At 37.2% G+C, this 16,366-nt stretch overlaps 1 protein-coding gene across 3 annotated transcripts in view; it reads right to left on the reverse strand.

Moving 5' to 3' along the window:
* Positions 1-450: 450 nt before the first annotated feature.
* The window catches only part of herc4 (HECT and RLD domain containing E3 ubiquitin protein ligase 4), a 61,070-nt gene continuing 45,154 nt past the window's right edge, over positions 451-16,366 (reverse strand). For 2 of the 3 annotated variants that reach the window (XM_066678349.1, XM_066678350.1), the window contains exons 15-24: positions 15,042-15,161; positions 14,692-14,790; positions 14,441-14,614; positions 13,336-13,479; positions 13,051-13,217; positions 12,811-12,877; positions 9,269-9,351; positions 7,803-7,986; positions 6,682-6,784; positions 451-1,207 (exon numbers count right to left, since the gene is read on the reverse strand). In XM_066678349.1, coding sequence (XP_066534446.1) covers positions 999-1,207; positions 6,682-6,784; positions 7,803-7,986; positions 9,269-9,351; positions 12,811-12,877; positions 13,051-13,217; positions 13,336-13,479; positions 14,441-14,614; positions 14,692-14,790; positions 15,042-15,161 — 1,350 coding nt within the window. In that variant the 3' untranslated portion in view covers positions 451-998. Of the gene's footprint in view, positions 1,208-6,681; positions 6,785-7,802; positions 7,987-9,268; positions 11,093-12,810; positions 12,878-13,050; positions 13,218-13,335; positions 13,480-14,440; positions 14,615-14,691; positions 14,791-15,041; positions 15,162-16,366 lie in introns of those variants that run through there. The other variant, XM_066678351.1, reaches the window with a different exon arrangement.

The raw sequence follows: 16,366 nt of genomic DNA on the forward strand, positions 1-16,366 counted from the left end.
TGTCTGCACATACCAACTCAACACATCACTATGTGCACTGCACATAGTAACTGCATAGTGTCACTGCAGTGCTGCAAATGAATGACCGCCAAAATGACAGCTGCTCTTTGGTGGTCCTGGCCATTAAAGAACAGGGTGAAAGGGGGCAAATAAACAGGCCCATATAAACAACATGTTATAGTGACAAAATATAGTCCAACAAAGTGGTATTACTGAAGGTCTCTGTGCTAGCTGAGCATTTCGTTCATGAAAGGTGAGGTTAGTGTGAAATGTATGTGAAGCACTATTATGGGCAAACAAGATTACTCAGGTGTGGCAAAAGTCACAATACTACAAAAAAGTTTGTACTTTGTCCACACACACATTATATATATATATATATATATATATATATATATATATATATATATATATATATATATATATATATATATACACACACACATTTTTTTTTATGTCCCAAGATTCATTCAAGGATTCAGTCAATAATCATAGATTAGCTGAAGGCTATGATATGATTATTGCCTATGGTTATACATTAAGACTGCTTATACATCCATCAAATCAATAAACAAACATTTTTTATTGTGTAAAGAAATTAGCAACTTACAATGAATCAGGGAGAGAATATTCAGAGTTCAGTGGAAGCCAATAACCTAGTTTTTTTGGGTTATATTTTTGCTTAGCCTAAAATATATATATATATTTTTTTAAATGCTCACAGTCCTGTTTTTTGTCTGATACAATTTAAGTGTAAGTAAGTGTGAGCATTTTCTCCCCATTTTCTCAAGGTATCATCAAAAGCTTGATAATTATAAAGGAAAAAACAGAAACCCTATTGCTTGTAAATCAATATCTCAAACTAATATACCCATGTAGGATGCAGACCTGTATAAATCACATCCTTCAACCTTGAATATTGAAAGCTTAGAGTTTTAAATAATGGTCTGTAATCAGGTGTCTAAGGATAGTTCCTGTAGTTTCCCTGCAGACTTTTCTCATGCAAGGTTGAAGCCCTGGTTGTGTTCAATGGCCTGGAGGAGTTTATCCTGGAGGATTTCACGGCTACTGTACTTGGGTAGGTCCAGCAGATTGAAGCAAGTGTGGGCCACTGGAAGATAGTGCTCTCCACCGCCCGTGGGCTGAATGACTAACCCAAGGCTCTTCATTCCAAGAATAGGAATACGATCACTACCTGTGAGGAATACTGTCAACCAAACAAAATGTAGAGAGAAAACAACATGTGAGGTGAATGCAATGTTTGGAACTATACTTGCATAGATATACTGAATTATTTTCATATGCACAGGCAAGAAACTGTTAACAAGAGAAAAGAGGAACTTTGAACAAGAAAGAACTCATTTTTATTCTGATTGCTGACACCATTCCTCACCACACTGCTCCCCACTTCACAATAAGTTTTCCTTTTGTACTATAGTTCAAGGATATATAGTCTTAATTGACTGTTTAACTATACACAGCACAACAAATAATGCATTTTTTTAAATATGAAAATCATCAAACTCACTTACTTCTTATAAAACATATAAAAATATGATTACCCTTAACATCAGAGTATACTGAACATAACTAATGATTACCTGGTAGGTCTCAAGAGCACCATGATATTAAGATATTGTAATCAAGTTTCCATTGTCCTACACCCTGTGCTTCAAGTAACTTCAAGATATTTTTTGTAAGGCAGTCTGCAGATTGTTCTTTTGTGCTGTACCACAGCACACGCTCAACGGTCCGTGTTTGCAAAAGTTCTTTAATGCTGCTTATTTCCTGATGGAGTCTCTTCTCAGAGACTGATGTTGTGGACTTCAGTGCATCAGCAAGTGAATGATTACCTGTGATGCAGATTACTGGTGTAGCATCAGCATCACCAGTAATTAGTTTGGGGTAGTGTTGCCAAAAGATTAGTATTAACAGTTACTTCATACATTGCCAATGTTTCACCAGCAAGTGTGCTCTGTACAATCCTCTTAACTCTCTTTGACTGCCAGGAAAGTAGTGAGAACGTTCAATTTTTTCCAAGTGCTTTCCTCAAATGCCTCCATCTGAAAGATTTCTGAACAAGGCATCACTGAACACAATCATTTTGAGAGCACTGCCTCTATGTGTTGAAAGTTCTCTGAGTTAAGTTTCCACACTATGCTGTTTGCTTCATGCACTGTTTGAACAGTGGATGTTTTGCAGTTTGGTGCTAGGCTGCTGGCATCAAACAACATCTGGCCTGCTCTGTCTTGCAACTTCTATCTTGGATCTGAGCAGGTCTTCTTGCTCCTCACAGCGTGGTGAATTATATTCCTTATATTTCATATTCCTTCAAAATCAACCTCAGGGGGAGGTTTGATGTAAACGTCACATGACAGCTCTTTTCCCTGTAGAAATGCAGCACATCCATCTGGTAGAGATGCACGTTTGCGCTTCTGTCACACCCTTGTTCTGTCTTGTCTGTTGTCCCTGCCATGTGCTCACTTAGCACATGGCTGTTTATTATTGTCCATGTCTCCGCCCATGTCCCGCCTTTGTTCCTCCTCCTCGCCCATGTCTTATTACCCTCGTTATCTGTTCCAGATGTGTCTTGTCTGTGTTATGTATTTAAGTCCCCTTGTCGGTCATTTGTTTCCTTTCCCAAGTCATGTTTTGTTGCTTTATGTCGCTCAGTCCGGTCTGTTTGTCTCCATCGTGTCATGTTCTCGTTTCACTTCGTTTCAATCCCTGGGTCATGTTGTTTAGCCTTCTAGTCTGTCTGTCTCTGCTATTACTCGTTTCATTTTCCATTGTCTTGTTGCTCCTAAAGTCTGTCTGTCTCTGGTGATCGACTTTTAGGTTTGTTCTCGGTTTAGTCCTCTGTTTATGACTCTGTTTAGTTCTCTAGTCTGTATGTACCATTAACACTGTTTAGCACTCCATGTTTAGGTTTCGTCTGTTTAGTACTCTGTTTTTAGGTTTCGTCTGTTGAACGCCGTGTCCTACTTTATTTCACTTAGCTCCTTTTTGTCCAAGTCTCTGTTAGCTCTCTGTTTGTTGTCTTATTATCAAAGTCTCTCTGTTTTGTTATTCTTTTTGTAAATTAAAGTTCACTGTGTTTTAGCGTTTTTGTCCGCCTACGTCAGTCCACCCTCTGTGATTCCTGACAGCTTCATTCCTAATCTACCTAATTTACTTAAACACATTCTTATCTTTCAAATTCTTTATCTCTTCTTGCTTGGCAAAGTCAAATAATAAATCTTTTGTGGCCCATACATTCTCAATTGGTTATTTAGTGTTGATATTAGTAACAATAATCTTTAAATCTCTCTAAATTTCATTTGCAAGTTTATTATGTACCAGTTTTTCTGCATCATCCTGTATGACATGCTGATGCTCATAATCCATATTTGCTTTCCTTAATCCAAGGTGATGTACCCTAATATAGATACTTCCATGTTTAACAAACACCACTGCGCTGTCTTGACCAATTACCACTCCGGAAAATCCACTCTTGTAGTACACTTTATCTTCTGTTTGACATAGTTGTTTCTGCAGTGCTCTCATTAATTCTGAACATTCCATTTCTGTAAAAGCCTTTCATGACGCATGTAAAGCAGAAATGTGTTTTGCCACCCATTCACTTTTTGTGGTGCCCTCTAAAGTTGGGGGCTTGCCTGTTAGTACAGAGGGTAGGTTGATATTCTGGCCAAACGGGTCAGGACTGTAGCAAGGTCATGGACATTTTGCAAGGTGTTCTTTTCCATAAGAGCCCAGTCTAATACAGTATACCTGTCACAAATGTTACTTGACTTCACTTTCATTATGATCTCAGTTAGTGTTTGCTTGTGCCTTTCCATAAGACCATTAGTCCATGGGCTGTACACAGCTGTGTTTTATGTTGAAGTTTTCTGCCACCTCATTTTCTCTCATCTCTTCATTGTTGAATTCTCCCCCATTATCACTATTTCTATTAACTATTTCTAACTATTTATAACTATTTCTGAGGTGGGCCATGCACATTTGTCCAGAGATGTGTGAAGTGTTTCACTATTTCAGAGGTCACATTTCTTTGTGGTCAGGATGTTGCCTGCACTAAACCTTGTGAGTTGGTCAATAATGTGAAGATACCTCACACCTGCCACAGTTTCATTGTACTGAGATGCTAGAGGTAGACCAACTGCAGGCTTGGGTTTGGTCTTACTATATCTCTGACACATTTCACATTTGCTAATAATTTTCTGCAAAATCATGCTACATTCTGCATCTTTATTGCCTGAGCTAATCTGAAGCCTCTGCAGTCTGTCAGCAGCAGCATGACCAAACTGTCTATGAAGCTTCAGCAGGACTTTTCTGCAGAGTTCATTTTTTCTAAGATGGTCATCACTCTGAATGTTTTTCTTGTTCACAACTTAATGGCCAGAGCTTGTAAAGTCAATTTCTTTTTACACATTGATTGAACATCATTGCACTGTTGTTTTTCATATGCAGCATTGTGCCTGCCTTTTTCATGTACACTTTACTCAAAAGTAGTGCAATCTTTACTGGGACAACTTCGGTTTCTATGTGACACTTTGTTTGTCCAATTCTTGTAGGAATTTTCAACTTTCTGTTGTAGTACACCACTTTTCCATCCCCAAATCTAAAGGGTCTATGACTGAGTGTTTCTGTCTTCGTCAGATTCCTTTTCTCATTTTGGCTTAGTTCAGTGATGTAGCTATCTAGCCATTCCTGTCCACACACAGTTCTTGAATAGGATTTAAAAATTTAAAATAATTTAAAAATAATTTGAAAATTTGAATAGGTTTATATTCTGTCTTTTTGTTCTTTGAGAAACACAGGGTGGGCCATTTATATGGATACACCTTAATAAAATGGGAATGGTTAGTGATATTAACTTCCTGTTTGTGGCACATTAGTATATGGGAGGGTGGAAAACTTTTCAAGATGGGTGGTGACCATGGCAGCCATTTTAGATCCAACTTTTGTTTTTTCAATGGGAAGAGGGTCATGTGACACATCAAATTTATTGGGAATTTCACAAGAAAAACAATGGTGTGCTTGGTTTTATTCTTTCATGAGTTATTTCTCTTTGTTTACAGCCATTGACATGTCGCAGAGGTTAACACGTGAGGAGCGGATAGAAATTGTGTTGATGTCTGGTGAACACAGTAACTGGGTAATTGCAGCAGATTTCAATGCAAGACGCCCTACGACACCACACATCTCCCATGTTACAGTTAGCAAACAGCTTGCCAAGTTTCGTGAAAATGGATCCGTGTTGGATATGCCAAAATTGCTACATGCGAAACTGCTACATGATGATGTGTTTCCCTCTTTATGCACTGAAGCTGGTACGTTCCCTGAGTTTTTCCAGCAAGATGGTGTACCACACTATGGGTTTCAGGTCCGAGCATTCCTAGATGAACAGTTTCCTGGAAAGTGGACTGGTCGTCATGGGCCAGTTGGATGGCCCCTAAGGTCTCCAAATAACCCCTTAGACTTTTATCTTTGGGGTCATCTGAAGGCAATTGTCTATGCTGTGAAGATAAGAGATGTGCAGCACCTGAAACTACGGATACTGGAAGCCTGTGCTAGCATTTCTCCTGCGGTGTTGATATCAGTGTGTGAAGAGTGATGCATTGATAATCAAACATATAGAGCAGCACTTTGAACACATTTTATAAGTGGTCAGAAACTTGTAAATAACTAATAAAAGAATAAAGTTGCGTTAAAACCAAGCACCACTGATGTTTCTTCATTAGTGACAGTTTTCATGCGTCCACATTTTGGCAAATCCAACACTGAACCAGTTTCATGAAACTTAGCAAGCAGTTTGCTAACTGTAGCATGGGAGATGGGTTGTCTCGTAGGGTGTCTTGCATTGAAATCTGCTGCAATGACCCAGTTACTGTGTTCACCAGACATCAACACAATTTCTATCAGCTCCTCACGTGTTAACCTCTGCGACATGTCAATGGCTGTAAACAAAAAGAAACTTGTAAATAACTCATGAAAGAATAAAGTTTTGTTAAAACCAAGCACACCATTGTTTTTCTTGTGAAATTCCCAATAAGTTTGTCACATGACCCTCTTCCCATTGAAAAAACAAAAGTTGGATCCAAAATGGCCAACTTCAAAATGGCCGTCATGGCCACCACCCATCTTGAAAAATTTTCCCCCTTCCATATACTAATGTGCCACAAACAGGAAGTTAATATCACCAACCATTCCCATTTTATTAAGGTGTATCCATAAAAATGTCCCACCCTGTAAATCAACAAGTTTCACAAGTGTCCACACCATTGCCCTTATTCAAGTCATCTATCAATATTTCCATCATCATAGTAACGCTTGTTAACTTTTCTCAAGTTATGTAACTCTGGTCCAAATAGTGACTTCATTCTTCCAACTTTCATACAGTTTTCCTTCATCAAAAGACAGCAGGACTCTGTAGTTGCTAACCATACTCTGCTACTAATGTTAACACAAAAAAAGACACACTTTGAAAGAGAAAGAACTTAGTTTTTTTCTGACCGCTAACTCCCCACCGCACTCCTCACCACACAGCTCCCAACATCACAATAAAAGTTTTCCTTTTGTACTGCAGTTCAACGATATATACAGTCTTAACTAACTATGTAACTAAGCACAGTACAACCAAAGAATGCATTTTACATATGAAAATTAACACAAACTTACACAGGAATTGCTTCTTCTTCTCCAAAGGTAACTCATGAAAAACTTCCCAGAAAAGCTTGATGGTGGGATGTTCAGCCCAGTATTCCCCTTTGTATTCTGCACTCTGAGAAAGACCACAACAATTCCTGGTTAATATATCAGCTGGCCAATAACAACCACCAATATTGAGGACCAGTGACATATTAGTATTGGTGAAAACATCAATAACTATACATGTCCACATTTGTGTAGACACCTCATATTATGAATTTTGTTATTTTAAGGAGAAATGAGACACTCTGGAGTAGGTGCACACATGCCCAAAATTACATTGCCTAATGCCATGTGTGGGCTTAAGAATAATAATTCCCCACAGCACTGGATGATGGAGCAACATCCAAATCCTTTGGCATGAGTTGGAGTGGATTTTGTAATGACCAAATATACCTTGCCTGAAAAGTAGAAAAACTCCTTAATGATGCAGCTAACATATGTTTCCAAAACTTTGAAAGATGAGGCAACATTCAATCATTGGGATCAATCTGATCCCTAGTAATCCCACTGTCAGGCTTGGTTAAGAGTTCAGGAGAGCTTAATTTTCTTTACTCTCTCTCTTAACCTAGGCAGCTAGCCAACTTGGTCATCTGTTAGCCAACATAATATATAATAATACATAATATATATTTCTCCAATTAAACTTTGTGTTTTTATTAGTTCAAAAGTGTCTGGCTTTATATGTGTTGGAGGAAGGATGAACTAACTGTCCCCTTCCAAGCTGGGTAGCATCATGTCATATGCTGAGACCTTGCAAATTGTTAAAATGAAAACATTAAGGGAGGAACAAAAACCCTCAAATAGGCATGAAGGACATTGCACAAAAACAAGAAATGAAAACCAATATAACTTTACTATGAAATCCTAAAAGGAATGTTCCTCTATATAATTAAAGGTTTCTCAGGTGAGTCTAAGATGCTATTTCAGCAGAACCACTTCTTACTGATAGTACTGATTTCAGAAGAACGTTTTTAGAAATATAGAAAGTAGTTATCCACAAATATTACATTCATTATTAGTTATTATTCACAAGTTTTTGAATTTCTCTATCATGAAACAATTTACTCTGTTGTATAAAATTTTCATACCTTCTCTAGCTCCTTCCAATCATAGTTTGTGCTCCCAATCACCATTGCTTGTAGTTCATTTGGCTGAAAAAGCTCCAGAACTTTCCCTCCACATACTTTATGGAATCCAGCATAAAATGCATTGAAAAGGGGAGCCACAGAGGAGTTGAAGATGTAGTCAACATAAGCATTTACAAAGTCTTGTCTAAAAAGAAAAATAGATGACTATTTAATTTTGCCATGTACAAAAATAAACAAGTGTGTTTTAAAAAATATTTTGGTAATACTTAACTCTCAATGCAACCTGTAAAATTTTAAATATACTTTAAATGCATTACAAATAAGAAATAAGTGAGTTTGTTACATATCTAGTGCCAGTCAAAAGTGGTGTTAAACAATAATAAAATGTCTATACACTTACGGTTTAGACATTTGGTATAGACTATACGGTTGGACATTTGTGTCACAAATAAAACTATTAGAAACAAATTGTAAAAGCATGTGTATGTGCACTTGCTTTTATTTTCATTGTAGAATTTACTTTCCCTCCAGATTTAACCCATCCAAGGCAGTGAACACAATATATATAATTATTTTAGGTGCACAATACTGTGTTTGTAATGTTGTTCTTTTACATACATATCTATTTATAATCATTTTAATAATTCATTTGATAAATTTCATTTCTACATTTATTTTTTCATTTATATTAAAACACTTAACATCCCTGCTGCAGGGAGGCTGACGAATAGATAGGAGCTGTAATGTAGGATGGTTCCAGATCAAGAAATGAAAAATTAAGACTCCCACTCTCCATTCTGTTTTATATAAACGGAGAAGATGGGACCTGCATTCCACAGAGTGTGTGTGTGCTGAAAGACTATGCACCCACACAAACACGCACACACAAACACACACAAACTCACCCACACACCTATAGCGAAGGCTAAGCAGAACACTTTTCAGTGACCCCCAGGATGACACTAAGTGGTACCCCCAATTTTATGAACCCATTAAGCCTAAAAAATCAATCAGAGCCTTGGAGACTGGGACTAAAGAACCCCAGCGTTTATCACCTTCAGCGTCGGACTGGCGCACCGCAATCTTATCGCAAAATCAACAGATGGCCCCAGGACTGCCTGACGGTGACCTCGCAAGGCGAGTTCAAACCAGACAAACAGCATGGACCAACAGTGTCCCCAAATGGACATTTGCGAAATCATTTTTCGCCCTCTCTCCCTCTAACAAAGAATCATCTCGGACGCATATGTTTCTGCTGAAACTAAGCATGTATTATGTAATGTGTTATTAATGTTATCCTCTGTTCTCAGGTGACTGTCTACTAACTAACCGAGTGATGTGAATTACTGTTTTAATCACGAGGAAAAATTCCTGTCTCAATTTAGAAAAATGAATTAATCTCTAACATCTAGAACAGTTGATAATACACTCGATATATATATATGTAGCATTAAACCACAAAGTACCTGTTGTGATTGTTTACACTGATGTCCATTCCATTTGGCACCAACTCTAAAACCTCAGTTGCACCAAAATTTTCGACAGTGATCTAAAATAAAAAGAGATTCAAACACAATGTATTAAGGAAAGGAATATATCTTTAATCAAAAACAATGAAAAATACACTGCATGGCCAAAAGTTTGTGGACACGTGTTAACACAAGATTTCACCAGAAATTAAACTGTATTTACAGGGCATTATTCTTGCCAAACACCTCTTACTTGTGTGGAAATGCTTTAGAAAAGATTTCTGTGAGAACATGACTGCATTCAGCCACAAGACCATAAATGACGTCATGTACTAATGACTATCCATTCTAGATCAAATCATCCCAAAGGAAGTGGATTGGAAGTGTTTGCTGAAGTGCTAAGCGCTTACTAGGGGGTTCCCTGTGATTAATTTTGTAATGAAGAAGCTGATGAACAAGTTTTTTTTTTTTTTTTTTAGAGGTTAGGATTAAATTGGACCATATAGTTTCCCAATCCAAAAAGGAGCCGGTAGCCATAATCCCCATAATACAACCCAGTTCTGAGTAAGACTTTGTTCTACCACGTCCAGTAAACAGCAAGTCCTGTAACCTATGAGGTTTAGCTATGCCTTCTTCAATAGATCTCCAGGGTAGTCTAGAATGCTCATCAAGCCAGATATAAAGAGCTCTTAATTGAAATGGCCAATGTTAAAAATTAAAATTGGGAAGAGGAACCACCAATTGGGAACTACCGTGGAATTTAGAACTCTGTAAAGTAGCTTTAGTAGTAAAGTAGTATTAAAGTAGTATTTCTGGGTCATTTACTATTCCATATAAACTTAGATGTCATTTAATCAACATCTTTGTAATAGGTTATTGGAAGAGGTAAAGGTAACATAAAGAAGAGGAAATTTAATTGTGGAAGTACATTCATCTTTACTATATTAATTTTACCTTGAAGAGATAAAGGCAAAGTAGACCATCTTTGAATATCATACATCAAACATCATTTGAATGTCATGAAGAGTTTTAACAAAATTATCCTTAGCAATCCTCATTATGTCTGGATATATTCTAATACCTAAATAAGTAAAGGAATCTTTTATAGGAATGTTAGCATGCAAGGTAGTAGTCATCAGAGCAGATTTGTCCCAATTTATTTTAGAACCAGATAAACATCTAAATTCCTCCAATACCTACAAATCATGGGGTACTGGTGATTAGAATTTCAACAAATAAAGAAGAGAGTTTGGATAAATCCAATTGCTCAGGAATCTTATAGTGAGAGGAATTCTACTTATTTTTTGATTTATAAAGATCAGAATAAAAGGCAGTATTAACTACCTTAGAGGCAGTATTAACTGCTAATGGATCAGAAATGAGTTGTCCATTTGAATCCTTTACAACATAAATATCTGTTTTGGATTGATTTTCCTTCAGCCTTAAAGCAAGATAACAACTAACTCTTTCTCCCTCAGTATAAGTTTGCTGGGTACGATGTTAAATAAACTCAACCTTAGATAGAGATAATTATTTAATTTAGATTGTAAACAGAACAGATTAATGATCCAAAGGATTTTGTCTTTGTTTAGCTTCAAGTAGATTTACTAAAAATTTCAATTTGGAAGAAAATGAAATACAAAAACCTTTAAAAAAAAACAAAACATTGTGTTACTTCCCAAAGAATCTGCAGATTGTCACAATGTGCACTGTTGATCACAAGAAATTCCTCCAATCCTGCATTTATTTTCTTTATAAAAGTATCATTCATTAGTAAATAAGTATTAGATCGCCATCTAGCGGCCTTTTTCTGTATAATATCTGAAAAACAAAAAGACATCAGGGGCATGATCCGAAAGTAAAATAGGAAGAATATCTGCTTGGGCTGATTTGGCAAGCGAAGGACATAAAAATAAATTACGAGAAAGATTTATGTCTATTAGAAAAAAAAAATCATAATCCCTCTGAGTATTATGAAGATGTCATATATCTACCAGGTGTAAATCTGAAATGACGTTTCTAAACACTTTATTTGATAAAATTTCAAGTTGACCAGAGGATGTTTTGTCCAAATCACTCATAAGTGAACAGAAATCCCACACTACCAAAAAAAATTTAATTCTGCTAAACATAAAATTTTATCCTGTATTTTGTGCAGAAAGTCAGAAGTATAAGCCCTGGGTGCACACACTGGTAACAACTTAACAACAGGGAATTGTAACAACTGCTAGTACAAACCTACCAACTTCCTCACAAAGTATAATGAAGAGTTAACAGTTTCAGATCTACTAATATCAAGTGGCTCAATAATATTTAGATCTGGTGACTGTGCAGGCCATGGGAGATGTTCAACTTCGCTTTCATGTTCATTAAACTAATCTTTCACCAGTCTTGCTGTGTGTATTGGTGCAATTGTCATCCTGATACATGGCACCGCCTTCAGGATACAATGTTTGAACCATTGGATGCACATGGTCCTCCAGAATGGTTCGGTAGTCCTTGGCAGTGACGCGCCCATCTAACACAAGTATTGGGCCTAGGGAATGTCATGTTATGGCAGCCCAAACCATCACTGATCCACCCCCATGCTTCACTCTGGGCATGCAACAGTCTGGGTGGTACACGCCTTTGGGGCTTCTCCACACCGTAACTCTCCCGGATGTGGGGAAAACAGTAAAGGTGGACTCATCAGAGAACAATACATGTTTCACATTGTCCACAGCCCAAGATTTGTGCTCATTGCACCATTGAAACCGACGTTTGGCATTGGCATGAGTGACCAAAGGTTTGGCTATAGCAGCCCAGCTGTGTATATTGACCCTGTGGAGCTCCTGACAGACAGTTCTGGTGGAAACAGGAGAGTTGAGGTGCACATTTAATTCTGCCGTGATTTGGGAAGCCGTGGTTTTATGTTTTTTGGATTCAATCCGGGTTAGCACCCGAACATGCCTTTCAGAAAGCTTCTTCTTGCGTCCACAGTTAATCGTGTTGGATGTGTTTCATCCTTCTTGGTGGTATGCTGACATTACCCTGGATACTGTGGCTCCAGGTGCAGACGTGCACCAACAATTCTTTTGAACTCTGGTATGTCACCCATAATGTTGTGTGCATTGCAATATTTTGAGCAAAACTGTGCTCTTACCCTGCTAACTGAACCTTCACACTCTGCTCTTACTGGTGAAATGTGCAATTAATGAAGATTGGCCACCAGGCTGGTCCAATTTAGCCATGAAACCTCCCACTATAAAATAACAGGTGTTTCAGTTTCATTGTCCAACCCCGGTGTGTGTGTGTGTTTGTGTATTTGCATTTGGAAAAATGTGTAAATTATTTGTGTAAACCCCTGACTAAAATGTTATATAAAGATTCAGACTCAGACTGAATTTGAATATTTCTGATTTGGAATTTTGCAAACAAATTAATAGACAAAGTTAACAAACAAAAAACTAAGAATATTAGTATTATTATTCAGTGTTTCACATACTTAACTTCTAGTATTAAAAGCCACATACAACAAATGAGATGTACAAAATACTTACCGTGAAGTTCAAACAGAAAGTATCCTCAACATCATCATCTGTGTAATCCAGCAAATGTTGTAGATTCCTATGACACATAACACAAATGCAGAAGTATATAGAAAAAAAATTAATGTTTAAATATTTTCAAGTATACCAACCCAGTAAATAAAATTTTTATAAACATTTGAATAAAATACATTTTTAAAAACTTTAAATTGACATGCATTGAGTCTTGTAATAATATTCGGAGCAACTAACCTGCCAACATCAGGCATGAGCTCCTTCAAATCCTCCAGTGTGGGAGATTTCTTCAGGAGTTTTTTGTACAAGGCCACAGGAAAGTGCAGTTCTACTATAGTCAAGTTATATATAGCCAGTCCACAAATGACTCCAATGAGATGGAATAATTCAACATCCTCAAATGTCTGCATAAGAAGCATATAAATGTGAATCTTCTGAAGGCAGAAGATATGTACTCACCTCAAACAAGATTTTCCAATAATACTGAAAGTCATATGCTTAAACTGTCAAACAGATCTTTACCTTGTCTGCAAACCAGATGAGCCTGGACTCATCATAGTACCTGAACATGCCATATTTGGGATTTAGCAGTTCTTTCATGATGAGGAGAAAGAATTCTTTGCGCACTCCCCCAGCATCCACAGCCTCCTCTCCAACAAATATCACCTGAAGATTATGTCAGAAATTACTATCATTTGAAAATTAATATTTGTAAGAGTACTAATTTGTTCAGTAAATAAGTCACAGTGAAAACATATAGGTAATATAAAGGTATCAGCAATAATAAATAATTGTAAAGTAATAATAAGGTTTATTTTTCCACTGTTAGAAAAAAATCTAATTATTAAAATTTTGAAAAATACTACACAAATAAAGGCTGTTTGAAATTATTTTTTCCTCCACTGATGGCAAGCACAAAAAAAGCAAGATTATAAACAATACTGCTTGGAGGCCAAATATCAAATCTGTTTTTATTTGTTTATATATCGGTGAATTTCTTCATTATCAGATGAATGCATGTATTTTCACAATGCATGTATGGTACTGTAGTGAGAGAACATCATCATATTTTTGGCATATTTATTTTCTGGGTCACTGTAGCAACAGGGCAAGCAAAAGTATCCCAGGTATCTGTCCTCCTCAACTTGTACCAGCTACTCCCAGGGGTTCCCCAGTTATTCCCAGGCCAGTTTAGAGATATAACCCCTCCAGCATTTTTTGGGTCTACCCCACGTCCTCCTCCATGCTGGCTGTGCCTGGTGAGGCATCCAGCATGAGGCATCACTGTCAGATTTTCGAACCATGTTGAATAGCTCTTCTCAATGTAAAACAGCAGTGGTTCTACACCAAGCTCCTACCTGCTCAACAACCTACCAACCAGATAAAACTCAGTTTGACTGATTGTGCCTAATCTACAGTCTATGTCATGATTTAGGGAAGGGAGAGGGGAGTATGCAATGCTCATCTAGAACAGGACAAATGGATCCATGTCATTGTGGACCTTTGCAACAAAAACTGAGTTTTGGCACAAGGAAAACAAATTACATATCATGACAAATAATATAGTAAATACTAGTTTTAAAGACGAGTATCCCTTTTAATGAATAAACCATGCTGCCATCATTACCTTTAGAGGCTTCTTGTAATCAACATTTTTGGACTTTCTTAGAACCTCCATTGTGTCTCCAACAACGTTTTCTCTGCGCACAATGAGAATGAGGCAGGGATTAACGGACTCCACTGCTCCTCCAGGCAGGAATAAAGAGCTGAAGTTCTGTCTCTGAGCTTGGTCCACAGCCATCTGTTAAAAACAAAGATTTGTAAGCAATTAAAATTTAAAAAACATGGGTTCTCTGGGTGAACATGTGCAGTTCTCACCTGCATTTGGATTACGGCATCAGTCTGGAGAAGAGTGGTCTTTGCCTGGGCATCAAATATAAATGGATATTTGCACAGTGTAACTTGAGAATCAATGACCTGTCCAAATAATAATAATAAAATAGTTTATAAAAGCAGAATATAATTAGAAGAATATTTTATGTATACTCAGAGCTTTCAGAAAGACTGCTGCTGAGAAATGGGGAAAATGGCGTTGTGGACCTTTGCAACAGAAAAACAAAACTTTATGGATAAAAATGTTTAATTAAAATAAACAATGAAATAAGCCAATATTATAATTTATTGAAAATTCAATCACAAACTCTTCATACTGGTCAGGCCTTACTTACAACAGAGAACATCTGCTGTTGTATCCAGGTAACATAATCATTTCTGATGTCAACAAGCTCTTCCAGTTCATGAATATAAAACTTGTCATACTGAATGATCTGGCCAGATCGTTCATTCACCTAGAATCACACACACACAAATATATGTATATAAAATATACACACACACTATGCATATACATATACACACACACACTTGGGAAAATAAGTATTTGATACTCTGCCTATACACACACACACACACACACACACACACACACAAAGACAGAAAGGGTGACTTTTTATACATTAATGGTAATGTGATGTATCTTAACATGTGAAATGACTCATTCACAGTCTCAGCTTGTTCTTTCCCATTCTTCCCATCTGTGTTAATGGTCATTAATTACATTAAATGTGTTTACAACCTAATAACCATGTAATAAAAAGACATTTAAACCATTTAAGCCTCCATAAGTGTAGTTTTATTTTAAAGTGGTGCCACATAAAATGTATAAAATGAGCACCCACCCTATGTTCATATGTTATAGCTCCCAACTTTGTGCCAAACTTCATGAGAGAATTGTCAAACAGTTAAAAAGAACATTTCTTAATATGAATGAAAATTATTTAGACCTTTTAAATCGTATACCATATGTAATATTCTGAAAGATTCAAGTACATCTCCATCTGTGTTGGGCAAGGCTAGACATCACTGCTGAATGTGTGTGACCTTGTATGAGGAGAAATAGGTCGGAGCAAGAAGATGAAGACACTATTAATACCCATAGGGAAATTGCTTTTCTGCATTTAAACCATCTGTGGTTGTGAACACACACTAGTGAGCAATTCTTAATATACAGTAGGGGCAGTGAATACAGACAACCAGAACAGCAGGCTGCCAATAACCTTGGTGCCTAGGGAGCAGTATGGGGTTTAGGTGCTTTGCTCAAGGGCACTTCAGCCATGGATGAATTTTTTCCTGTTTGTCCTTGGATTTGAACTGGCAACCCACTGGTCTCAAGCTTGCTTTCACTAACCTTAAGGCCACAACTACCCCCATAAGCCTTAGGCTGTGATGTCTGTCACCAGAAGCACCAAGCACTGCTCAGTTGACCGCAGCAATCCCGCCCCCCAAAAAATTCATACTATATCAAGTTTCACGACCCCCTCCTTTCTTAATTTTCACAGAATTGTCCTTTTTATAACCCAGGATCCCTAGGTTTATTATTGGCAATGCACAAAGCCAATGCACAAATGCACAGAGAAGACCTTTTAAACATGCCCCCTTTCTTCGTGCTTCTTCAATCCCACAGTGATAAAGAAAAAAAGTTGTATGCTGAAAG

This window comes from Hoplias malabaricus, chromosome 8, assembly GCF_029633855.1.
Source record: "Hoplias malabaricus isolate fHopMal1 chromosome 8, fHopMal1.hap1, whole genome shotgun sequence".
NCBI classification, from domain to species: domain Eukaryota; kingdom Metazoa; phylum Chordata; class Actinopteri; order Characiformes; family Erythrinidae; genus Hoplias; species Hoplias malabaricus.